Source organism: Crocodylus porosus, unplaced genomic scaffold (genome assembly GCF_001723895.1).
Source record: "Crocodylus porosus isolate Cpor-Errol unplaced genomic scaffold, CroPor_comp1, whole genome shotgun sequence".
NCBI classification, from domain to species: Eukaryota; Metazoa; Chordata; order Crocodylia; family Crocodylidae; genus Crocodylus; species Crocodylus porosus.
The window spans coordinates 198,960,589-198,987,207 of NW_017728906.1; the positions used below are offsets into that span (position 1 = coordinate 198,960,589).

The 26,619-nt window shown below is 42.8% G+C and overlaps 1 protein-coding gene across 1 annotated transcript in view; it reads right to left on the bottom strand.

The window, feature by feature from the left end:
• Positions 1-26,619, bottom strand: part of UVRAG (UV radiation resistance associated) — a 142,258-nt gene that overhangs the window by 18,545 nt on the left and 97,094 nt on the right. The window contains exons 13-14 of the mRNA XM_019530474.1: positions 25,600-25,678; positions 4,027-4,118 (exon numbers count right to left, since the gene is read on the bottom strand). Coding sequence (XP_019386019.1) covers positions 4,027-4,118; positions 25,600-25,678 — 171 coding nt within the window. The remainder of the gene's footprint in view (positions 1-4,026; positions 4,119-25,599; positions 25,679-26,619) is intronic.

The following is a 26,619-nucleotide window of genomic DNA, read 5'->3' on the forward strand; positions in this document are numbered from 1 at the left end:
ATCTGGTGTGACAACCAAGTTTCCCAATGCATCCTGCAAGGGCCCCACATTACCCGGGACCTTCTTTTTACCCCCTATGTATTTAAAAAATTCTCTACTCTCCTCGTGAGAATTTTTTCCTAATATCCAACCTTAGCTTCCTTTGCTACAACTTGAGCCCATTGCTCCTTGTTCCGTCATCTGCCACCACTGAGAAAAGCCCAGCTCCATCCTCTTTCGAGCCCCTCTGCATGTAGCTGAAGGCTGCTATTAAATCTTCCCTTCTTCAGACTAAATAATCCCAGTTCTCTTAGCCTCTCCTTATAAGTCACATCTCCCAGCCCCCAAACCTTTTTCATTAACCTCCACTGGACTCTTTCCTATTTGTCCACATCCTTTCAGTAGTGAGGGGCCCAAAACTGAACGCACTACTCCAGATGTGGCCTCACCAGTGCTGAATAGAGGGGAATAATCACTTCCCTTCACCTGCTGGTAACACTCCTACCAATGCAGCCCACAATGCCATTAGCCTTCTTGCTAATAAGGGCACACTGCTGATTCACATCCATCTTATTGTCCACGGTAACCCCAGGTCCTTTTCTGCAGAGTTGCTGACTGGCTAGTCAGTCCCCAGCCTGTACTGGTGCATGGGATTGCTTCAGCCTAAGTGCAGAACTTTGCACTTGTCTTTGTTGAGCCTCACGAGATTTCTTTTGGTCCAATCCTCCAGTTTATTTAAGTCTCTTTGACCCTTTGCCCTACTCTCCAGTGTACCTACTACTCCCCCCAGCTCAGTATCATCTGCAAACTTGCTGAGGGTGCACTCCATCCCATCTTCCAAGTCGCTAATCAAGAGATATTGAACAAAACTAGACCCAGGACTAACCTAGCTTGATACTGGCTCTCAGCTAGACATTGTGCCATTGATTACTACCCTTTAAGCCCCATGATCCAGCCAATTTTCTATCCACTGTACAGTCCGTTCCTCTAACTCATACTTCCTTAGTGTCACGAAAGCAAGCAGGCTGGTCAGGGATGACTTGTCCTTGGTGAATCCATGCTGCTCCTAATCACCTTCTCTTCCAAGTGCTTAGAAGTGGATTCCTTGAGGACCTGCTCCAAGATTTTTCCATGGACTGGGGGAAAATCATTTTCAGTCCTGAGCAAATGCAGGGGCCCTGTAGCTCACAACCGTGGATCATTTTAGCACTTGCATACCTCAGTGACAGTTATTATATAATAAGCTTAAGAAACATCTACATACTGTAGGCAACCCCTTTTTAATGTGACTTGTTACAGGATCAGAGCTAGCAGAGGGGGAAAAATTCCTTAGACAAGTCAGAGTCACTCGTGGAATCATTTGCGTTACGTATCTGGGATTAATTGGCCCAGGGAAAATAAATCTGTATTCCATAGATTCTGCTGAGTTCTAACCCAATAATCTTTTACACCATATTGGTGTTGGTGCTTATTCCCATCCACGATGCTTATTATAATTTTGTATTTCCATATTTTTCCTTTCCATTGCCTACATTATCTTTCAAACGCAACTAAATCAGATTTGAATAGCAATCTAGGTCACTTATTAAATTGGTATACCTTTCACAAACTATGCTGTATAGTGACCTGGTTTCTTGTGGGAGACAAAACAGGTAAAGACCTAGGTGTTGGCCTTAAAAAGACTTATCCTTTCCCCATGCAAAAGGCATAAATAAGGGCTAGGAAGGACAACTGTGTTCACAGACCATTAGTGAGGTCTCCTAGGTCTAAACTGCCAGGGAGGGTATGACAGGGGATAGATCACTCTAGATAAAAACCATTTGTATATTCATTACTGCCACCGTCAGCAACAGCTTAAACTAGCAGGGGACAACCAGGGCAGCAACCCTGGGCACAATTTGGAGGGTTAAGGGGGCAGAAACATAACAGCAGTTGCCACAACTGTGCAATTGCACTGGCAGCACAGCAAGAGCCACAAAAAGTCACTGCTGTCCCCATGCGTCCCACTGTCCCAGGCACCTGGCTGCCTTGTTACACCTGTCAGACTGGATACTGGGCTTGACAGTTAGTCTGACCCAGTATGATACTTCCTATGTTCCTCTGTCTTGTCACTATTAAAGGCTGCAGGGCAGGCATGAACTTCATGGCTGAGAAAGTGAACTCCAGAAAGAAATTATCTAGGAAACTTCAAGGAAGTTTTGTAGAGGAAAGATTATTATCTGGGTTAGGCTGTTATTGTGTTAAGTCTTTCTTCCACATAGCTGATCGATCCCTTAGTAGCCCTTCCACACAAATGAAGCCAAGGTAGCATTTGTTTCAATCCAGGACAATAGGTCCTAGAAGGAAGACACTGTGCTATGGCTGAAGGGTGACACCCTGTTTTGCAAAGACAGAGTTGAGAAACTACCCATCCAAGCCAGGGACAGTCACACAGCGTTCCCCAAGGTTTGCTTCCATCACCTCCGCTGTCCAGTGTTTTATGCAAAGCTGCCGGGGCAAGAGAATTAACAAGAGTCTGGAATACAGGAGCATTATTTAAACATCACAGTAAATGCCTTCACAGACAAAGAGATTTATTTGCAGTATTCTGTTCTATACAACTCTGTCTAGCTCCAGAGTGCACTAGCTTTTCTTTTCCAGTGCCAAGCTAACCTAGGGGCATTGAAAAAACCTAATGCACTTAGGAGTTGAGACCATGGCTGGAAAGAGAGTTATCTAGAGGGTTTCAAGGGAGTTCTACGATCGCCATTTATTCATGAGTTTGCAATGCATAGATTCACAGAATTTTAGGGCTGAAAGGGACCTTGTGAGGTCATCGGGTCCAGCCGCTGCACTACAGTAATGGGTTTGTTTGAGATGACAGATAGGATATTATGCTGGGCTGTGCAAAGCTTTGGTTGTTGATTCAGTTTGGCATAGATTTGGCCCGATCGAATCAGGAGACCCTTTAACCTCTCTGAATCCATTCAGAGATTTGATGATTTGGACGTAGACACAGGTTTAAATATTTTTTCTACATACCTCAAAGTACCAGACAGCTCACAAATACTGAGATGCTGGGGCAGCTAAAGCGTCTCACGGTCGGGGAGTCCTAGCATGCTTGGCAGTGGACTAGAAGCACTTCCGGTCCACTGGGGAGTGCATGGGGGACCCTCACACCCTCTGGCTTGGTGACTGGTGCCTCCTGGGTCTGGGGGGACACCTGCAGCCCTCCTGCAGCTGACTGCCGAGCTGGGGAGGCGTGTGGGGGGGGGCACACTCCTGTGCGACGCTCCCTCCGCCCCAGCATCGCAGTGTTCACGACCTGCACCCGGTACCTCGAGGTATGTAGAAAAAACATTTAAAGCTGTGTCTATGGCTGAATTGCTTTTTCTACAAATCAACATCGAATCTTCAGATTCAGATTCGGCCAAATCAAAAAATCAGGACAGTGCTCTGAATCAGCGAATCAAATCACAGTCCTTGATTCAGGCCAAATCTGAATTGAATATGGCCCATTTTGCACACCCCTAACACTATCCTTGAAGGCAACTCAGGTTCAGGTATTGCACAATATGGTTTCCCATTTAATACTATGAACTGTGCTGATCTTAATTTGCCAAGTCTCCACTGGCTTCTAATGGTGCTGTATTATTTAATTGAAGGTGGTGACCAATCCAAAGCCCTGTGCTACTGCAGGCATTGGCTTCCTGAATGAAGATCATCTCACTCCCTGGAAGTTACCTTACTACTGGAAAGTACTTCTTTTAGTGTCCCTAAATACAAAGAAAATGGAATGATTTAACTTCCCTGGCTGGTCCAGAGTTTTCGGGCCTAAACCTTATCTTGAAATGTTTTCCCCACCTCTGGCATATCTTGCTTAACATTCACTGGCATATAATGCCATTACCCGTAGGAGGAAAGGAGAGTTTGCTATGATGTACTCCATGCTGACAACATTTAAGAACTTTCACTGTGAAAGGGAGCTGCAGAGCACATGCCACTAAAAAAAAAATCTGGATGAACTAAAATTTGCTGTAGTTTCTAACCTATAAAAGAGGCACTTACCATCTGACCATTAGCCCATGCTCCATGAAGTTTTTCAGGTTAGGAAGAGTTTGCCTGAGATCTGGAGTACCCAGTCCATGTTGATACCTAAGCTACAAAGACAGAATTATTAGAATTAGTAGGGCTTTCCAAGTTCTATGCTATATTTCAAAACTGGGTGTAGAGGATGCACAGGTTATTCACTAGCTTTCAGAATAAGAGTTAAAGGATAGCCAATTAATTCAAACTGGGGGCCGGGGGGAGGAGGAAAAAGAAGTCATAAGTTTGCTATCCTTTAGGAATATTTTAAATGCAAAGCTCCATAATAATGGATTAGCAAAAGCCCTGAGGACAATGATAAAATAATCAGTCAACCTGATCATTAATCCTTGTTATAGTATAACTGCTTTGTTTCCTGCACACTATAAGAATGTGCTCTCCCTATAAAGTGGGTTGATAAAACATGGGGGGCTTATATTTCAGTGCTGCATTCCACCACTCATTGGCTCAAAAACAGCAAAAATTGTTTACACATGGGTATCCAAGCACTGTCTGTTCTTATGAAAATATTACCCTGATCTATGCTAAACTAAGAGGTATGTTTTTGGGATGGTGGATTAGGAATTATCCTCATAATATCCAACACTGATAATGAACTTTTACATATTAATTCCTCCATGTAACATTTATAATTTTGACTGTAGCAACTTATTTATTTTAAAAAAAAAAAAGTCTGACTTCTATTGTATCCTTAGCTACCTACTAGTTTTGACATATTTGGCACAGCAAATAGAGATGCATTATAAACAAAGTAGTTATTACAGTGCATGTGTGTGTGGGGAACGTTATTACATTAACTCACCTGAATCCCCTGATTAGCATACTAATTCAAAAGTGCATGCAAATACTTGCTGATGAAGGAGGCCCAACGTTCAGTGAATGAGCTTTCTTAAAAGAAGTGATATTTTTCAATCCTCCCATCTCTGAGAATAATAATCTGCTGAGGCACAGACCTAATGTAGTTGCCTCAGTGCCAGTGTCTAACTTATCTTCTGGAAATGTAGTACCTCTTAGGAGAAGTATGCTTGGAATTATGAAAAGGTAGTTACTGAAAAGTTTAAGTAGTTTAATTAGAAAATGTGTATATGTAGAACTACCATTCAGCAGTGGTAAATCAGCAGCATAATCAGTTGTTAACGCTATGACTGCGTGAGTCCGGAGGGGGAAGTGTTGGGGGGGGGGAATTGAGGCCCCCATGGTAAGGACAGGAGTTGGGCATGGCTGGGGCTGCTGCTGCCCAGCTGGGGCAGTGCAGGGGGCCCGGGGCCCAGGACCATGTGCGGCTGCAGAGCCCAGGTGGGAAGTGGGATGGAGGCACGGGTGGCTTGTCCAGAGGGCAGCGGGGGGGAAGGAGGGGCTTCCTACTGCTGCACGCACTCCCAGGGGGAAATGAAAAGCCATACCCCCCTCCAGATATGTGCGTGGGGCAGGGGCAGACTCCCCCACCCTGCTGCCCTCCCCCCTAGGTGAGGCCTGGCGTGGCAGGACAGTGCGGTGGGGAAGCTCAGTCCATGGCCAGAGTACCAGTATATCAGGGATGCTCAGGGCCACAAACCAGTGGGGGGAGAAGGAGTGGGGCACACAGCCAAGGCTGGATCTAAGTCCTGGTGAGCGCAGGGGGTGGAAGGGCTCTGAGTGTCCATGATAAAAACCCTCAAATTTATAGGCATTTAGAATTTATTTTATTATAGTGATTGAAGCACTGGTAGGCTTCCAAACTGCATTAAAATTGTAAATATAGCAATAAAACATTGTGCTCAACTGATACTATACACACACACGTACATATACATACATGTACATATACACACCCATACATATATGAGTGGTGTTTCATTTTAATCATGGAAAAATGCAGATTTTGGGGGTTTAATTAGAGTAGTATTTGTGATTTTGGTTTTTTTAAATCATAGAAAACCAGGATCCCTGGTCATAACACACATGCCCGTTGCAGCCCTTGTCACATTCTGCCTAGTTTAAGTATTTATGTTTACTAAAAAAAACCCATAAGAAACAACTCTACTTCATCAATTTACTAGAAATCCATGCCCATTATTTTATTCTGCATTATAAACTTCCAGGAAGGTCTTGGAGTCAAATATATCCTCCAGCCTTTGTTCACAGTATGAAAGACATCGCTTAACACACAGCCTACTGGAATAAGCTAGGCTGAGTGTGATAAATGAATACTGCCATTAGTATAGTTCAAAGTCACAGAGAGGAAATCACTGCTATTTCTGAGAAATAAATGCTTAGCACCTGGCACAATGTACTGACCCATTTAGCCGCAGTCAGAACAACTCCTTAGCTCTTTAGGATTATACATCTACGTAACTGGTAGAGCTTGCCTGGAAATTAGCATCATTCACTGGACACAATAGAAATTGAGCGCTTTATGGATATTAGAATTTATTTTTCTCCTAATCCATTGTTTTAAAACAGTGTAAACTTTAAATTTTTCAGGGAAGAAAGCCTTGGGAGTTACTTCTAGGTTTTCAAAGGAAAAAAAAAAAACTGCTTAGGAAAAATAATTCTCAGCACTGGATTGTGCAACAGGAGGCCACTTTTACACACTTTATTATTTCCATATGAACAAAACTATGTGGCATGGTGGGCTGCAATGCATATTTTCTGATACAGTGACAGAGCTTGGATTAGGACAACCATACAATGTAAATTACTGCATGATCAACCAAGCTCTCCTGATGGGATTACACTGGATTTGGTTAAGCAAAGAACTAGCCTAGAGCAAAAGAAAAAGAGAAATTTACAATAAAAATCAAAGACATTGCAGTTGGGTCTTCCCACCACAGCCAAACCTTTACAATAGCTATTTTTTTTTAATAGTTTCTTTTAAAATTCTAAGGTTTCACGGCATGAAAAGGACAGGATTAAAGGATTTTTCCCTTTAAGGCAGTCATGCACCCATTTCAAACACAGCCAGGATCAGAGGGCTATAGATGGGGAGGAGGGGGAAGACTATGCAGTATTAAATATGAACAAGAGCCTTGTTTCTAGTCAATCAGTTTTCTATTACCAAGGAAGTTCACAAATGCCACTGAACAGCAGCTTTCATGCTGAGCTCTGTTTAAAAGTTTAGTCGTTTAAACAGATATGCTAAAATGTGAACTCCATACTGTCATGTTGGCAATGCAGAGCAGTACCAGAACTCTGATCAAATTCCACTACTTCTACAGGAGTTGTAAATGAATAGAAACCTGTATTGTTCGGATATTTATGGTTAACATCACATGAAAACAAAAGCAGAAGCTTTAGCTTGGAACACAAAAGGAGGTACTGCCTGCAGAACAGCTTTTGCTGAGCAGGCAAAGAGTTAGGCAGCGACTGCATGGATGCTTTTACAATAAAGCAGCTACCAGAATCATATTTTCCCCGTGTCTGCCGGTCCTGCGGCAATTAATTTATAGACTAACATTTGCACCCTATAACAATAGTTTCAGACACAAGATTCCTTTTTAAAACCAAAATTCAAAATGGGCTAAAAAAAGGATACACGCACAGCTTTGAGCTCAAGCAGAGACGCGCTGCTTGAACTAAGCTTGCAAAAGACAGGAGAGGTCTACGGTGCATGGCCTGAAACGAGACAGAAGCCTGCCACGTAAGCCAGAATCATTGATTATATTCTCTACTGTTAGGCAATATGCACAGGAAATAAAAATACAACTTTGAGTGCTTGTTCTGCTGCTTTTTGAATACAGAGAACATGGCTCAAACAACACAAAAGTCACACAAAAGACCTGAAAAGTCCAGATGAAGCGACTTGCTAAGACATTTCCTTGGAGATAACTGTTCCTACCTAGGACGTTTTACTGTGATACCAGCTATCAGTTCTGCTGTTATGATGCCAGAGTAGTTAAATATGTCTATAACAACTCATGTATGCAATGAGGGAGATGAGACTGAATGGGGTCACTAAGGTAATCCCACCAGAAAGGCCAAATTCAGAATTTCCCAGTCCATTTCCCACCTCCCCCTGACAAATGTGAATTAAGTCTGATTACCACTATCAAAATTACTTATCAGCCTGGAGACGGTCTGTATCATTTCTAAAATGCTATATAAATATTTTGGTGCTGGTCTACAAAAAAGCAGCTAACCATTACAATTAAACATAAAACACATACTACAGGTAACGTTGGGGATTAGTAGGAAGAAAGGCTTTCACTTTGTGACAACAGCATTGAACTCTCTCCCCTTCAGCTAGAGTGGTTAAGCAACTAGTCCTGCTGCTGCCATTCAAAATGATAATTTGATGTTGGATGCAAGCTAACGTTTGTTCTAGTTGAGTATTATAACCCCACCACCCCAATTATCTACAGGAAAATGTGCCTGTTTTCATTTCAGCGCACAGGGTGCTTCCATATGTTTAAAAATAAAAAAAGTAAAAGTAAAAACCCAAAACACCCTGTGCTTTACTTTAAACGTGGCACATTCCCTTGCCAAGCCCTGCACGTGCCCAGAGGAGGCAGCACATTACGTCAACCTGGCTCACCCAATGTCTGTAAAAGATTGGGCACTTTGGTGGGGTTTTTTGGCATTTTTATCTAATAGCTGTTTGAATCAACTTTGGCTAAAAGCGCCATAAAGCCCTGCTGAAGTGCCCCATCTTTATAGATGCTGCAGAGCCAGGTTGTAGGATTGCATTATTTCTTCAGGTATACTGCTTTTTTTTCCTGGTTTTTGGTTTTGTTTTAACATCCGCAAGCAGTCCCAAAATACATTTAATCTCAAATTTAATGAGGATAAAACATGTATCCTCAGAAGTGAAGGTAGTTATGCTAAGGATAAAACATGTATCCTGAGCTTAAACATGTATCCTCAGTAGATAAGGGTCTTTTGGATGGCTAGTGTGCGACTGCCGATATACCAATAATAAATCATTAAATTGCACTTTCCCTGCTAATATTCGGCTTGTGTGCAGCAACTTTCTTTCCCCCTAAGTTAGCATGAACAAAAATGTGTAGCACGCATGGAGAGGAGCAATCAAGTGATAACCAAAGTCTGATCGAGGACATGAACCTGCCTCCCAGCCAAGTCACTAACAAAACCCTCCCTGGAAACCTTCCCTTTAATGGATTAAGAATACAGCTACATAATGTGCTGCAGGAGAGGAGAGGAGAGGAGAGGAGCCAGCTATGAACAGTGTTAAATTTGAAGAACTGTGAAGTTTTAAAAGCTTGTATTTTTTAAAAGGTTTAAAACTACTTATGACAATACTTGGATTAGAACAAACAAACAAAATAATCCTAGCTCTTTTTGCTATGCTAATTTCCTTTCTGCATTTCACACTTAAGGATAGGGAGAGTTACTCGTATTTTGATTTTGCTTTTTGCTTCACGTTCATTAATATAGCTATAGCACCGCTTGAAATGCAGACACAAGCAGTTATTGGTTAGTGTGAAAAGATTCAGAACAACCTTCAAGGTTTGCAAAAGGGTGTTCCTCCTCTGCCCCTCTCCTGCTTTAAAAAAAAAAATCTGTATTTGCCCCTGTTGTTTTTAAGCAGCAGGTGCCATGTTTGAGGCTCATGACAAGAAAAATCCTGAGGAAGAAAAAAAAAAAGCAGAAATTTGAGGAAATTACCTTAGGCATTTTAGGTACAAAATCAGCACAAGAAGCACTGAGTTCTCAGGAAAGGGGCAGGGACGGACGCACACATCTCTCCCTCCCCCCGCAGAATTTATTGCTTTTCTGATGCTTTTGAGGACATCCTCATCATTTGGGAACTGGCTGCTCTGCCTTTACCTGCGAACACGAGCCTGTTCATTGAATAATTGGATAATACTCTTCCTTGTTGCAACACACTTCCACGGCCACCCACCCTGCGTGGGAACATGCGCCTACATTGTACTAGAACCTGTCGATCCCAGATTGGCCTCGCCAGCCACCTTTGGACCCACAAATAAGGCAATCATGGAAGACGATCATCCTCGACTGCGGGGGATTGCTGAGGACTGACACTACACGTGTTCTCAGTCGTACTCTTAGAAGAACACACTGATTAATCTTTTTCTTTACTTTTAAAAAGCACAAAAAGCCCATCCGGCGTCACTGCAAGCAAAGTCAACACTTCCTACTGGTCAGAAAAACACTGGCCTAGGCGCACAACGAAAGGTAGTTGGCTGGCATGTACGCAGCATTACAGCTCTTAGCACTCTTTGATCTGTTAACGGCAATGACGGCAAACAGGCACCCAATTGTTTTCCATTCTCTACCTCCGTTACTACATCCAGTAATGATGAAGAAACACGTCAGCCAAGTGTTTCTGCTGGTAGTCAGCCATGAAATAATGCTGAAACCGGAATAGTTAGGAGCTGGGGGCGGAGGTTTTCAAAGGCACAAGAGTCAATTAGGTGCTCAAATCCCACAGAAAGTTAATAGGAGTCAGGGCCTTAACTGCCTTTGAAAGCCATACACTTTTCAGCATTAGCACCACACGGACCTCCCGCAACTCCTGCTCCAAGGTCTCTGCAGAAAGACAATAAGGTTTATTATCTGGCCGGTTCTCTTTGCAAGGTTTTGTTTTGTTTAATTTAAACGAGGCTTTACATCCACTACCGCAATAGCAACAGAGGCTCCATGTCAGCATAGCCCCATAATAAAGGCGTGGTTCATTAACACAAAGTAGAAGCTACATCAGCTGAAAAGCTAACTGCCCTGAATCGCAAAGCACCCTGATAAAACGGGGACCAAACTCGCCTCAATCCGTAACACGCTTGCCTTCAGGAACTTCCATCTCTAGACTGCAAGGTATAATTTTGCTTTAAATTACTAGGATTTGTAGCATCGAACTAAAGGGCCCGTTGTGACCTGAAAACTAAGAGCATTGAGAAACTAGATGGTTTAACGAAACCAACCTCTAACAGTCTGTGCTGTTCTGGTACTCTGGTCACATGCACTGGAATCAGGATGAGGGAAAAGAAAGGAGGACTTTGTTAACCATTCCAGGTGAGCATGCAAAAGTTAAATCTGAAAAATGTCGGTATAACAGCTGTCTCCATTGTAGCTGACGCCGAGTCTCCAGCTACAGGGCAGATGTGGGAATAACACAGAAAACACACCAGTATCACTCCTGGTAAAGAGTAGTTTGGGCTTTCCCCAGAATGAAGGCAACTCAATCATGAACATCACCAAGAAGAAAATGCAAAAGGAATTACACACTGCTACCAAGAAATGTGGTGTATTTCTACCCTGCATTTAACATGCCTTCATTTTTAAAGCATATAATTTGAACCATGGCAGATTTCTGCCTCCTGCTACTAACTTCACATTGCTTATAAATGAAAGACTGATTATTAACAGTCTCCCAATTAAGGCCTGCCTTTCTAGTCTATGGAATGGCAATGGTCAAACCTGCATTGCAACCACTACTGGAATTTCATAATCTGTATGATGTTAATTAGCCTTGATGGCCAGGAATGCATCATTCCATTTAATATAATTACATCGAGCCAGACAAATAAAAAGGGCATTTATTAAAGGCTGATAATCTTTATAATTGCCATTAGGTAAGTGCTACATCAAAACAGGACGGCAAGACAGGATAACAGTTGACAGCTCTTTGCAGGCTTGTGTTTTTGTAAACACACACTTCCATCTGCTACTTATTAGTTGCTCTTCTGCATTAGTTTCTATTTTGCATCATCTTCCAAGATGGAAATGCAAGGTGGTGAGTTGCTAGTCATAACATTTCTGTTGCTGTGTGGAGCACTCGTGACTTTTGAACTGTACTCCAGGGAAATACTAGGTTGTGTAAGCAACTGAAATAATGGCTTGTGTTGCAAAAGACGACTACAGCTTTTCAGAAGGGGATACACAGAACGAATGACAATTTAATTGCAAAGAAAGCCACCCCATTTCAATATACAAGAAATTTCAAGTGATAAACATTCAATGATTAATTGCACCTGGCACTAAATGCCAATGTTGAACCAAGATGTGCATAGTGGCTCGATTAGTATATCTTTAGCTGACAATTCAGGATGCTCCCTTTCTAAATTTGTCTCTTAAGGAATTTCATTTGTTTCCTTTCTTCTGCCATTGATAAATTGTGGTTTCCTTATTCTTAAAAATGCAGGGGCATTCTTCCAACACAGATAAGACAACCAAATTCGCATTGCCATCCGTCTCCAACCCGTTTTGTTGAGCATAATGCCAGTCTAGACCAAAAACTCATAGCACATTTGCATTTTCGCTAGTCTCTCAGCTGGCTTGGTATTTTTAAAATAGTAGAAGCAGCACAAGTCTCCTTGTGCAAAACAAACTAACAAACAAAATGAACTGTATAACATACGTAGCATATACAGTGACTGTATCGTAGCCATTGGGCATACCAATATTAATAGACGTTAAAACCACTAATTTCAACCGCAGAGCTCTATAGCAACTCTAAACCAAGGAAAAATAACTGATGACCTTGTTGGTACATACCAATTTGAAGAATAAACATATGACCCACAACTTTGAGTACACAAACTTGAGAAACAGAAGCAGAAAAATGTGTCTTTGAACTGGTTATAAGCCAACTATCTACGTAAGGGTTTCAGAGGAGGTTAAATTCCAGGATGCAAAAAATATAAAAAGTAATTTTTAATAAAATGACATAGTTAATTGTTTTACAAGATCCTGGATGCATTTTCCTACTATGAAGGAGCAATGGCTAGGATTCAAATGACTCAACACTGCAGTAATGAAAAGAGAAAATCTTGTAATGCCTGCTGCTATATAAACAATCTTAGGGAATCAATTAAATAATGCCTGTTGCTACATAAACAGTTGTGTGTTTATACCTTTTGGGGGAAATACAAATACTTCAGATTATTTGCACACTAGAAGGTTTCCTACCTATATTTAAATCCGTCTTAGCTCTGAAATGTAAGTTTACTAAAAAGTTACTAACCTGTAACATGATTGCAACGTTGACCTGTATTAACGGACTCCAAAATTAATTTGGAGAGAGTTGAGAAAAAGTTACACCATGCCATTTTATAAATCAAAGCAGCTGAGTTAGAAGTGGATGGTTTGCATGGAAGGATTTTTGTAGTTTTCAGAAAGTGAAACAAGAGAGGAAAGGTGGGGGTAATAACTATAGTGCATCAATGCGCTAGACCTCTTTCCAACCCTGTAACAAGATGGCACTCAAGGGCCGCTATGATGCCCCATGATGCCCTGTGGCTGCTTTGATCCTGCCTGGCTCCTGTTAAAAGGCAATGAAGGGAGGCTGCCCTCAGAGGTGGGTAAGCCCATGGTGCTCTTGGTCTCTGCTCTGTCCTTCTCTTGGGCACCACTTGGCCCATCTGAATTTGGGGTTTAGATATTCTCCTGGTGGCCCACAGTCTCTTGACCTAACCCCACTGGCCCAAACTGCCTTAAGGGCTAAATTCATGGCCTCCTCCTGCCCTAGCAGCCATGCCCATGCCTTGCAGAGGTTAGTCTGTGCACAGTTCAGTCTTTCTGTAGAGACCTCAGCCCTCTTGGCTTTAGCTCCACTTTATCTGGCTTCTAGCCCTGGCCCACTGCTCAGGCCCAGCTCTCAACCTTGGCCCCCCCGTCTCGTTGGGCCCTTCATCCCTATCTTGCACTTCGTCCCAGGCCTCCTGGCATCTCTGATCCTGGAAGGGCTCTATGGTGGGTGCTCCTGCAGCATACCTGTGGCCTCCAATCCACCCCATCAGCTGCACCCAGTCTTCTGGTATTCAACAACCAATGCAAGCTTCTGCTTCACAACTAAAAACCTACCCAAGCTCTGTCTTGTTGCCTCACTACAGGCCATCAGCTCCCAGGGAGCAGCTCAGGGGCCTGCCCATCTGTCTGCTGCAGGCATCTTGCTCAGAAGCTGCTCTCCCTGCAGCACGCAGGGTCAGACTGCCTGCCCTGGATTAGGCCCTGGGCTTATACACCTTTAAGCCGTACCACATTTGTCATGTGCCTTCCCCAGCTCCACACAGGGGTTCTTCCCTTTTCATTAAGGGCCAGCCTGCAACCCAACAAGGGCAGCTTAGCCTGCTGCATCCCCCCGGCTCCAGTCCCCTCTGCTATACCCAAGGAACAGGATTTGGGTCCTCTATTACAACCGGCCTGCTGTGGTTTTAGAAAAAAGCTGAAACAGCCATATCAAGGTCTGTCCTTATCACATCAGTTATCTAGACAAGGAGACAAAAGAAAAATATTTTTTTAAATAAAAAAAATGTGTTAGCTTCAAATCCACCTGTTCCTCCACCTCTTCTGCCCAACGTGATCAAATGCAGAGTGATCTCATCACGAGGTCCGCTCTCAAACACACATTAGACCTTCCATTCTTTCGCGAGCACTAAATTCACAGTTAAAACAGGTACCTAATTGACAGATTGTGGAGATTAATGTTCGTGGAACAATGTCCAACATGGCAACAACAGCGTACAGTTCCTCAAGTTGGCCCGTCAATGCGTTCAGACTGTGCCTGAACAATGTGACCCGTCACCACGCTTGAACAAGTGCCTAACATAACCCTTATCAGGACGGTGAAGGGCTAATCACGAACACGGCAAACACCACAAATTAACACATGATTTGCTTCCGATAAATCCATGCTTATTGTTACTTGATCACCCTGCTGTCCTTTAGGTGCTAACAAACTGACTGGATCGATGACGTGTTCCACTATCTTTCTAAATATCAACGTTCGCCTGCTGTTGTACTGTTATGGCCATGATGGTCCAGGAAATGTATGGGAGGCAAGGGTTTTTTTGTGGTATTTTGTTATATCAGCTGTATGGTTGGCAGAGATGTTGGATAAGATTTCAGACAAAAGAGACTTCCTTCAGAGTTAGGCTGGTCAATCTACTTCCCTGGGCCTCCTCCCCCCACCCCCCGCTTTATTAAAGACGGGCATTACATTTAACATTTTCTAGACTGCTGGGACGTCCCCTGACTTCTATTATGAATACACAACAATTAGTGCCAATGGTTTTGCGATTGCCTCTGTCGATTCCTTGAGTATTCATGAATGAACCTCATCAGGCCCTGCTGATATAAAAATATTTGCCTTACCTAAGCAGGCTCTAACCTCTTTCTTTCCATACTCTACACTTCGAGTACCTAATCCCTCTCTTGTAATAATAATTGTGCCTGACATTAATCATTTGTCCTTATCAATACAACCTCTGTATAAAAAGTCATTAAATACTCCAACCTTTCCCATAAGATCCATTAGTAACCTCCCCTCTGCATTCAGTAAAGGACCTACTTTACTCAATCTTCCTCTTGCATTTTTACAGAATGGGTTTTGGGCGGGGGGCGAGGAAGGAAGTCAACTTTTTGGCTACTTACTAGCTTTCTCACTTTGTGCCTTGGCCTTTCTGGTCTTATCTCCAACATGGCCAAGCAATACACTTATGTATATCCTTGGTAATATGGCCAAACTTCTTTTAGGTCCTTTTTTAAGTCACTTTAAGAGCTCGTGGTTTAGCTGAGCCTGTCTCTTACTACAGGCTTCCTACCCTTTTTTCACATCAGGATAGCATGTTTTTGTGCCCTTAAACTTGCCTGAGCTACAAATCAAACCTTTTTGGAGTCCTTTTCCCCCTTCTATTTGCATCCTATGGGATCCCGGCTACCAGTTCTGAGTTTGTTCAAAGGCCACGTAAGTCCATTTTTTTGGCTGAATCTTTGCTTCGGGATCACAAACACTATCAATTCATGGCACTTTCACACCAGTTGACTTCTGCCTATACACTCCCAAACAATTCCTTCTCCCAATCTGATTTTTACTAGTAAGGAAGAGCCTCCTGTAAGTTGACTGCCTTTGGCTTGCTTGAAAATTGCGTACGCATCTTCAACGTACGCTTTAGTTGTACAAAAATAGCAAAGTAAAATTTGTATGGCTGCAATTTGCATGACCAGCATCCTTTTAAAATCTGTTTTCGATTGTATCCTTTTGACCCTTGACACCAATTTTACTGTTCACTTGTGGCCAAGATAAAAATACATACTTTGGGGACACTTACAGTAAAGAGAGGAAAGTTCAGCCTTAACTTCCCAATACATTTGGCATCAAAACCAGATTGAGTTAATCTGTTAATCCACAGAATATGGTAAATTCCCAGCCTTTCAACAAAGCTTTAACACTAAACCTTTGTAGAGGTCTCTTACCTCTTCATATGTCATAAAAATAACTCCAGCACTTTACCGGTCTGTTATGCATGTCAATTGATTAAAACAAAAGAATAATTGTGATTACTTGCTTGCTTGCTTTCCAATTTGTAGAATTTGGCAGTCTGCAGTAGTCACCCAGACATTAGTGGAAATTTTGTTCTATAACTCATTTAAAATTGAAGTTTGAGAAAACCTGATATTTAATACTGGACTTTGCTTTCACAGTAATTGTGTTTAGTGGAGATTTCCCACTAGAACTAACTTAAGAAAATAATGATATAGGAAATATGAGTATGCGTACATGTTAGCATGCATGCAGAACACACTGTAAACTTAAAACATTTAGATCAGCCAAAATGTGCGTTTCCTTCTAGAGCCACATACGGATGAAGCTTTCCATGACAGTAAACACAATACCCCTCCAGAGGGGCAGTATACATTAGCTTTCACAAACTGGGTTTGGTGTCCTAATAAGAATATAGAAAACCATTGTGAAAGACAGATTGGGGAAAGGACCACTTACGTAAGTGCAGTATTGCTATAAAGCCTGGAGGAGAGTGATTTCTTATTTAAAAAAAAAGAAAGAGAAAAAAAAAGAAGCAATGAAGTAGATGAGCAGGGGACCCATAAAGGTGTCTCTCATACTCCATGACTCTTTTACACAGTTTAAAATTAAAAAAGCAATTTAGAAGATAGTAACTGCACTAGCCTGAAAAAAAACACGGAGTCAAATCAAGCACTGAGACTTTTCAAACTGAAAGTTTTATTGCTGCACTGTAGTCTTGCTACATTATAACCTGAAATGCAGAAGTTTATGCCTTAGTACTACTTAAACTCCTCAGGATCACTAAGTGATGTTTATTGGATTTCAAGACGGGGGCACATTCACTTCCTATGACTTCATTCATCATGAACTTCTACATTACAATAATCAGTGCATCAGGAATTGAAAAGAGGGTCAGAAGTTCAAAAGCCTATGGAGAAACTTCAGTGACACTATCCACTCAAGCAGATCTCATTTAACATGTAAGGCAATTTCCTTTATGTGGTTAGTTCTACATTTGCAAAGTAGCATTGAAGAAAGCAAGGCTTGGGATATGGTATGCACTACCCACCATGCTCCACACTGTTCTGTTGTTTTCGGGTGAGCTAAGTCACAGGCTGGCTTCTCTTGCTTCATTTGCCAATTTTATTGCTTGGTGAAGGCCTTGGACTTGCAGCTGGTAAAGCACCCAAAGAAATCCACCACTTTGCATATGCGCCTTTCTCTACTTACATTTAACAAACATCCCAAATAATTGTGGTTAAACAAAGGACTTGTCAGTGGATAAAATATAAATGCGAAATTTGGCATTAATTGCCCTTTAGGGTACCGATGCACCTAACATTTGGAATGGCTTAAATGAAGGTTAAACCTGAAGTGGGCAGATATGCAGACCTGTTAAACAGGCTTAAAGCCACCTGGGATGGTTTGAAGGGGAAACTGGAACATCAAGCACTCTTGGTGAACTGGGTCAATGCTATGTCTGGAAACCCAGTGTTTCACAGAAGTGGTTCAAGTATCCAGCATCCTACACTGCATTACTTCCCCTCCACAACTGTCCACACAGGTACTGGGTCAGACTCTACTTCCTGCCCTTTCTCCCTTTTCTTGGCCTTTTTTTTTTTTTTTTTTTTTTAAGTCACTGAGCTCCCTTGCACTACTTCTTCAATAAAAGCTATCTTTTCAACAGCCATCTGTGCCCTCACATCCTACTCAATCTCAGCCCCTCATGATGCTCCCCCCTACTCTGGAAACCAAGAGTGCCCCATACCTCCCAGTCAGAAAGCACATTGCAAAGTTTGGTCAAGAAGACTAGTGAAGTTCAATGAACTCATGTTTAGAAGAGAAGGGGCGCATCTACATTTGCATTAATGCACATTAAATTTAGTACCTTCAATGTGAGGTACCAAATTAATGCACATTAAGCCATTCCAATACACAGTAGTGCATGCTTTTTTAATGCTGCTTCATGCACAGTAGACTCTTTTACTGTGCATTAACGTAATGTCAGAGGTTTTTATGTGATGCTTTAATACGCAGTAAAATAGCTTATTGTGCATTAAAGCGCGTGTGTAGACACACCCAAGGAAAAGCAGAAAAATGAAAACACCCTCCTGGCCAAAGATCGCCCACCCTTGGGGTCCTAAAAGTATGGGTGCAAGCACCTAAAAGGTGATCATGCTTCCTGGAGTGCTAGAACACCACTTGTGGACATCTCTGACCCGTGACAGTTATGAACCGGCTCCCAATCTGTGACATTTAAGAGCAGTACAACTGTTACGAACATCCACGCCCTGAACTGGCACTTTCAGGCTGTGTGAAGTAGAACAACGTTCTGCAAATCTGTATTTTAAATGCAGTAACCAAGTCTTGTTGCTTCAGTAACCAACAGGCTATCATATACGCTCTAACCATTTTGCTGCGCCTCCTTCTGATTGTGGGAATGGAACGAAAAGCCTCCCAAAAGGTTTGTAGGCTTGGGAAACCTGATGGAACTGAGCTGCTTCTCGGTAATTAATGGCACACAAGACTTTCACACAGTCTGTCCAGATCTCTGGTGTCCATCCCTTTCTACAAGCAAGGGAAACTTTCAGCTCCCAGATAGCTAGACTCAAGCAACTGGGAACAGGGTCATCCATCCCTTCAGTGGTCAGCTGATCTTCGTTCAAAGTAGGATGCTATTCTGCAAGGAACAGCTGTGCTAAGACACTGATAGGAGACAGGAGCTACTGAGCCCTGACTAGAGTCTATAGCTTGGCACAGAATTGATAAAAATGCCCATCACCTGTGCTGATCTGGATCATTTTTATCCAGGATTGTAGAAGTTACAGTCTGGAAACGGTACTATGGTTTGTACCTTTATGATGTACTAAACTCAAAACACTTTGGGAGTATGGCGAGAGAGAGTAGAAGTGTTATACCAGCAACAATATTAATGCCTTAAAAACCCTTCCAAAGGGAAGAAAGAAGTTGTTGATTTATTGAAGCATGGCCCTGCCATTTTGACACAAGCTCAAAATAACGGTTGTTTTACAAATATTAATTGAAATCAAAACACTCTTAAATTAGCACTTAGTCCAATCGGTAGATAGGAAAATTCAGTAATGAGTTAAGTCAATGATTTACCCAAACCAACAGAGGTTGCCTAAAGAACAATTGGGAAGAAAACCTGGGAGTCTAGTTTTCACTCTCAAACTTCATTTAAGTTGCACTGCTTGTTGTGACTATCAGTAGGCAAGAAAAGCTAATTGGCTTCATTTGAACATTGGATTCTCTCTCTCTCTGGCTTACGCAGCAAAGGATGAATATTGTTAAATTAAGTTTCACATTATACCAGCTATTTTAAAGTTATAGTCTGCACAATCATACTGCTGGACTTCCAACTTGAACTGCACAAGATTTTTTTGCAAAATTAATAAGGGGTTTAGCTAGTAAGTGTCATTTGCTAGGCAACGAGTGACTCTAAACTTCAGTCCTAAAGCCTCCCATCTGAAGGAACGCAGCATAAATTTGAAAGGGTGAAAGAGCAATGTAGCACTACACCATGACTGAACATGTTTGCCAGATATCAACAATTAATGCACTACATTGAGAAATCATTTTCTGTAAATGGGGAGAAGAGGATTTCTGAGCAGGACTGGGTGCCTGGATAATGAAGAATGCTTCCTCAGCCCTTAAAGCCCTTGTGGGGAAAGAAAATACTTTTCGGCTCAGGGTTTTAAAATGTGCTGAATCGCACATCAACGGCCTGGCCAATACGCAGTTCTTCCATCGGACAGTGCTCGCATAAGAACATAACATATTGAGCTGAAGCCACAGCCTGTAATAAAGTTTGAAAAGCATTTACATGAGATTAGCACCACAGTCCTACCCAAAGGCCTCAAAACAGGATCTAGGCCCCTTAGTGTTACGTTCTATATAGACAAGAAAGAGACTGTTCTCCCCACCACAGAGTTTGCAATCTGCATGTAAGATGGCAAAGAGGGATTAAAAACAGACGAATGGGGCAAAAGTGTACTGGGAGGGCTGAATGGCACGGTTAGCAAAAAGCAGAAGTCACAGCTTCTCACTTGCCTTACTAATGACCAGGGATCTGGGTTTTCCATTTTCCATGGAAAAAAAATGGAGAGAAAAAAAAAAAAGAGTGGATTTCCTCCTTTACCCAAGAAACTACAGATTTCTCATTTTAATGGAGAAACACGTGTATTTTGCAGTTTTGCAAAAAGCTCCCTGCAGGCTGGCAGCGTTCCAGCCTGCAAGGGGCTGCGGGGAGCCAGAGGAGGACAGTCAGGCAGGGCCTGCGATGTGCACGTGCGCACGTACACGAGCACATGGCTGCCAGGCAGCCTGAAGAGCAACTCCTGTAGGTAAGTGAGGGTGCAGGGGGTGGAGGGGATTGAGCCCCCATAGTGAGGGAGTGAGTTGGGCAGGGCTAGGGCTAGGGCTGAGGCAGCATGTGGGGATAGGGGGACTGCATGGCTGAGGGCCCTGGTGGGGAGTGGGACAGGGCCACAGGGCAACTCAGCTGGGGGGCAAGAGGGGAGGGGCTGGCTCCCCACCACTGTTTGCACTCCCAGGGAGGAATGGGGGCACATGTACCCCCCAGATCTGTGTGCAAGGAAGGGGTGAAAGTGCACTAATCTCTGCAGGCTTGGGCTCCCTACCCTGCTCTTCTTCCTCCAGGCCTCCACAGCCCAGCAGGTGGGACCCAGCTCAGCAGAGCAGAGCAGAGCAGAGCAGAGCAGGATGGGGAAGCTCCCCGCTGCTGCAAGCCTGCATTGCCCTGGTTAGGCGTCCCCTACTCACCTGACAGCAGTGGCAGAAGTGGTGCAGGTTGTGCCCTTCATTGCTGCAGGGCAGGCAGGGAGCACGCTGCCAGGGCAGCGTGGAGCTCACAGCAGCAAGGAGCTTCCCCACATGGCCCTGCTCTGCCCTGCCACACCGGGTCACACCCACTGGACTGCAGAGGCCCCAGGGGAGGGCACCAGGGCAGGGAGCCTGAGCCTGCAGCGGGCAGCCCACACCCACCCCTGCCCTGTGCAGAGATCTGGGGGACACGGGTCCCCTTGGAAGTGCATACAGTGGTGGGGAGCCACCCACATCCCTGCGCCCAAGCCCACATCCACCCTTCCATGGGCTCCACTCCGGCCATGCTGCCCACAGAGGAGAGGGAGCCAGGCTCCATACTCTGCCATGCTGCAGCAGCACCTCCCATGGGCAGCAGATGGGACTGGGGTGTTGCTGGAGGGGCAGGGGGCTGCAGATCCAGGTCCAAGTCCCTTCCAGCAGTGTGGGGAGTGTTAAGGGGCAAGAAGCATCAGCAGGGCCAGGGGACTGTGGCTTGGGAATAAGGGGCCTGGACCTGCATACCATGAGCTAAGGGGGTGGGGAAAGCTCTGATTTTCCGTGATAAAAACCCAAAATCAAATACTAAAAAACTTATAGGTATTTAGAATATATTTTATTATAGTGATTGAGGCAATGCTTTATTGATATATTCATTTATAAAAATAAAAATATGAGTGATTGAGGCACTGGTAGGCTTCTAAACTGCTTTGCAATTGCGTGCGTGCGTGCTGTTTCATTTTAATTGCAGATTTTGGGGTTTTTAATCAGAGAAATTGTGATTTTATCAGAGAAAACCAGGAAAGATCCAAGTAATTTGCAGGCATCCTGGCTAGGGGCAGTTTCAAGAAAGGATTTTAAAAAGATGAACCTATTGGCTTGATGAATTTTAAACACAGAATTTCTCCCAGACAGAGGAAGCGGCCTGGGAAAAAAAAGTGAGGAAGTGCTTTTAGGAAAAGCAGACAGCTAGACAAGTGAGGCCCATCCATTCTACACTTACTATAATATTACTGTGCCTCAAGCTTAAGTTTTCCACTCAGGTTTACATAGCATTAGAAGGAAGACAGGTAATGCTGCATATATTTTAGAAACTCTCTGTATGCCAGTTAGAAAAAAATCACTTTAAGTGCAAATTTAACTTCTCTTCTATCTTTACGCAATTTAAATAAATGACATTTATAATCAAAGTACATAAAAGCAACTTATATGCACTGACATTTATTATTTTCCCTTGGGATCACTACGTTTTTATCAAGTAGAATTTTAATACATCTAATTATACACAATGTACTAACCTTTCATAACGAGTTTCCATACCAAAAATTTAAGGTTGTGGGGACTGTTAAGAACGCACAGTTAAGTAGAATAATGATACCCACAAAGCCTTAATTCATTGGGAAAAAATATGAACAATGCTATACTTCACAACTTCTACAGTCTGTGCTAGCACTTGTCTTCCGAGCCACAGACACCACTGGAGGGCTCTTCAAGAGAAATTTGGATGCTTGTCGTGCTGGGATCCTATGACCCCAGCTGACTTCCTGACCTTTGGGCAGGGGGCTGGACTCGATGATCTTCCAAGGTCCTTTCCAGCCCTAATGTCTATAAAATCTATGAAAACTTCAAATGGGACTATTCACTAATGTTTGCTGAGGTTTTCCTTTCATCAATGATGGTCTTACATTTTAGGAATGACACAAAAAAACCCAGAAATCCTAGATAGGTTTCTGAACAGTTGTTTGGCATAATTTTAAGGAACGAATGCATTTTTTCCTGCGATAGGAGAAAGAAAAGGATGGAGGTGAAGGACGAAAAAAGATACTAGGCCTTCCTACTGGTTGGCAACCAGCAAACTTTGCCAATGAGCCAAGGGGTATAAGCCAGTCGTGTTACACTGCAGGGAAGAATTTCAAACTGGCAGTGGTATACATTATGTTGCACTTAGAGACAGTACAAAGACACACCAAGTTTTCCTCCCATTCCCGATACTCCAAAGCCCAATTGTTACGAGACCTGGACATTTTTCCTGAACAAAAAGTTTTTCTTTATCATTATTGACATTTTCTTTTATTATTAAGTTGGATAAAGGTTTGCATTTCCCAATTAAAACCCTACAAGCTAGTAATCACAATCCGCATACTTACTGACAAGGTCCTGGGAAAGAGAAAAATTATAAGGCTGCAAGAGCATTATAATTGGAGTTCAAGCGAGCTGAAATATTAACTGGAAGTTTGCAAGATTCCTAATATTAACTCTGACAAAAAAAAGAGAAGGGGGCTGCACCATGAATTTAGCCAAGGCTTTGATTTTGCAAATGAAAGAAAGGAGAAGTTCTGAGCCTGAAACCCATTTGAACCTAGAAGCAGAGTGAAATTGTTACGAACATCCAGAATTAAATGCATTCTTTTGAAATCGAGAATGTAACAGCAAAGCAGTTTCCCCAGACAGAGGCTCACAAACCTAGTACTGAGCTGCTTCAAATTCCATCTTAGTTCTCCGGAGTGTAAGACGTGGTTTTCATTGCGATTACCCTAATGCTTAACAAAATAGCAGTCTATCTCCAGAGAAGTTTTGATTTCAGTCATTTTTCTTAGTATGGACCAGGTCTCTCTCCCCAGCACCCAAGCTCCAAGCCTACAGGAAAGCAACAACGCAACGGCAGGAAAAACTGAGAGGAACGCGTGTCATTCTCTATTAAGCCTCTTCTCCATGCACAGGAGCTCGGGAGGGTTGGCAGGGGACTTTGCTTGCCAATCACACAACTCATGAAGAGGCACATGGAAGGACCCCGTCTCTCAGATGAATATCGGAGCTCTCTTCATGATAGCTCTAACCCAGGGGCGGGCAATTATTTTGGGCAGAGGGCCACTTACTGAGTTTTGGCAAGCCACCGAGAGCCGCATGGCAGGCAGCCAGGGGCAAATTAATATTAATTTTCTAATTTTTTTTAGGGGCCCCGTGGGCCAGATGGAATGGCCTGGTGGCCCGCAAGCCACATTTTGCCCACCCCTGCTCTAACCAGTACTTCTCTTGCAGAATCACAAAGCAGAAATGAAGGGGAAAGCATTAAAGAATTGCATTTACTCCTGACAGAAAACTGTCTGGTCAACAAAATCGGTGGGGTGGAACGCAGACAACCCCATGCTCCCCGTCGTGCCTGACCCTCAAGGGGATGGTGCTGTTCCAGAGAAAAGGGGGCTGAGACAGCACTCCAGATTGAGAAGTGGAGGTTTACCCACATGGGCTCACTTCTGCACAGAGAAGACCCTCTACACTTGTACCTAGAGAGGGACCTATTTGAATAAAACTTCCAGGTGTACTAAGAGAGCTTGTAAAGACCACCTGAACTGATGATCCCCAACTCCAACCTCCAAAATAGCATTTAAAAAGATTTTAAAAATGAAATTCTTTCCCTTTAAGTTTTGGTGGTCAATTTACTGCATTTTAAAGCAAGTGTGACATTTCCTGAAACAGTTCCTCTATCTGCTGGTCTGCTGAAAGGTCCTATTGTCTATACATGCGTACAGTGCCAAGTTATGTCTTTATTGACTTTTCTTAAGCAGTTTAACACATGTCAGTTATTCTTCAACCTCAACAGCTGGGAATGAAACACTAAAAAAGTCTTTACCAGACCTCTGTTTACATACACACAACTTTTTGTGAAAGAAGAGTCCCTCTGAGTGCTAGAAAATTCAAATACAGCAGTATATGATCCAATATCTGAGGCACTTCAGTCATGTTTGGGGGCCAGATGACAACTCTAGAGCCTTGTGTCCCAAGTCTTACCTTTGTAGTGATTTCAGAAACTATACACACAAAGTACAATAAACATTGTTTGGCATAAAAAATAAAGGAGAGGAGTAATTTTAACAATATACTTCAGGACAAAACAGGAATGCTCTAGTTATTCTTTTAAAAAAAATAAATAAATTGGGAAGTAATCTCGTTATCCTGGAAGAGGTTAAAAAGAACTGAACAAGGTATTTGGAGAATCCTATCAAGCAAAGCAGTAGACAGCTGGTTAGAGCCACAGGACAGGAAAAGAGCAGAGATGGAAAGGGATTAAGATGCAGCAACAGAAATAAAATTAGTAGTTCCTTTAGTGCATAAGACTAATGATGTGGACCGCCAAGTGCAGCTTCAATTTAAAAATAAAAGAAACATTAACTCGTGAACCTGTTAAAGGGCTTTACGTGGAAGCCACTGCAAAAGGTAAGCTACAGTCCAAGGAAGTCAATGGTGTTTTGCATCCAATCCATAGGCTATTTAGAACAGTAGCCTTAGAGTAGTGCAAGCCCTAACAATACATGGAAGCTTTCTGCATGGAGCACTGCATCATCTGGACTGAAGGCTGACTTATGGGTACAGTTTGTGTTGGGAGCCAAAAACCCACAAAAATGCGTCTACTTAAGAGTCTGTGAAGCAGACAGGAGACAGCGATGGCTTAAAACCCCCCCACAACTCTATGTAACAAGTCAGTGTTTCCTTACCTGTGCTATGTTTTTGTTGAGAAGGTATACTCCATACTCAAACTGAAGTTTTTCCCCTCCTTTTGGATACAATGGAAACCTGAAGAGGAAAAGGAAAAAAAAAAAAAATCTGTTTTTATCATATAAAAAAGAAGCATCAGGGTTTTGTTTTCAAAAGGCACAGACTGATATGGAGGGGACATAAAAACAAACCTCAAACAATAAAAAAAATGCAATTCTCCAAGATTCAAACAAGGTACATTTCCTGGATTTGTCAGAAAGCTTGTACATCATGCTACTTGGAAAGCTGTAAATAGCCAGACAAGGTGCTTTGGGTAAAGCCGATCTCTTTTATTAAAGCAACTCATATAGTTGGAAAAATTCTTCTTTGCAAGCTTTTGGGTACAAATACCCTTTGTCAGGCTGAGGAAGCATCTGCAGTTGGCGTGTACTTTTCCTGGATGGAATGAATAGTCCAACTATGATGCACATGGACTATTCTTTACCAAGGTAGGGTAGATTTGTACCATATAAATTCAAGTGTATACATATATATTATTAGCACAAGCCTTTGTGGGCTAGAGCTCACTTCTTCAGATGCAGATGATATAAGCTTGTGCTATATCTCTCTACTTTAGTTAGTCTATAAGGTGCAAATCTACCCTGCCTTTTACTTGGCTGCAGACTAATGTGGCTAGTTACATCCATTCTACAAATTTCCTTTGCTTTATCTGGGTTCTGTATGTGTGAATTCACTCTGATGTGATTTCATAGACATTAGGGCTGGAAGGGACCTCGGAAGATTGAGTCCAGCCCCCCGCCCAAAGGGCAGGAAGTCAGCTGGGGTCACAGGATCCCAGCAAGATAAGCAACCAATTTGCTCTTGAACCACCTCCGATGGCAGGCTGTTCCAGACCCTGGGGGCTCGGACAGTAAAGAAATTCTTCCTCATGTGCAGCCTGAAACGGCCTTGTAGTAGTTTATGACCGTTGAACCTCATCATCCCTTGGGGCGCTCTGGTGAATAATCGTTCCCCCAGAT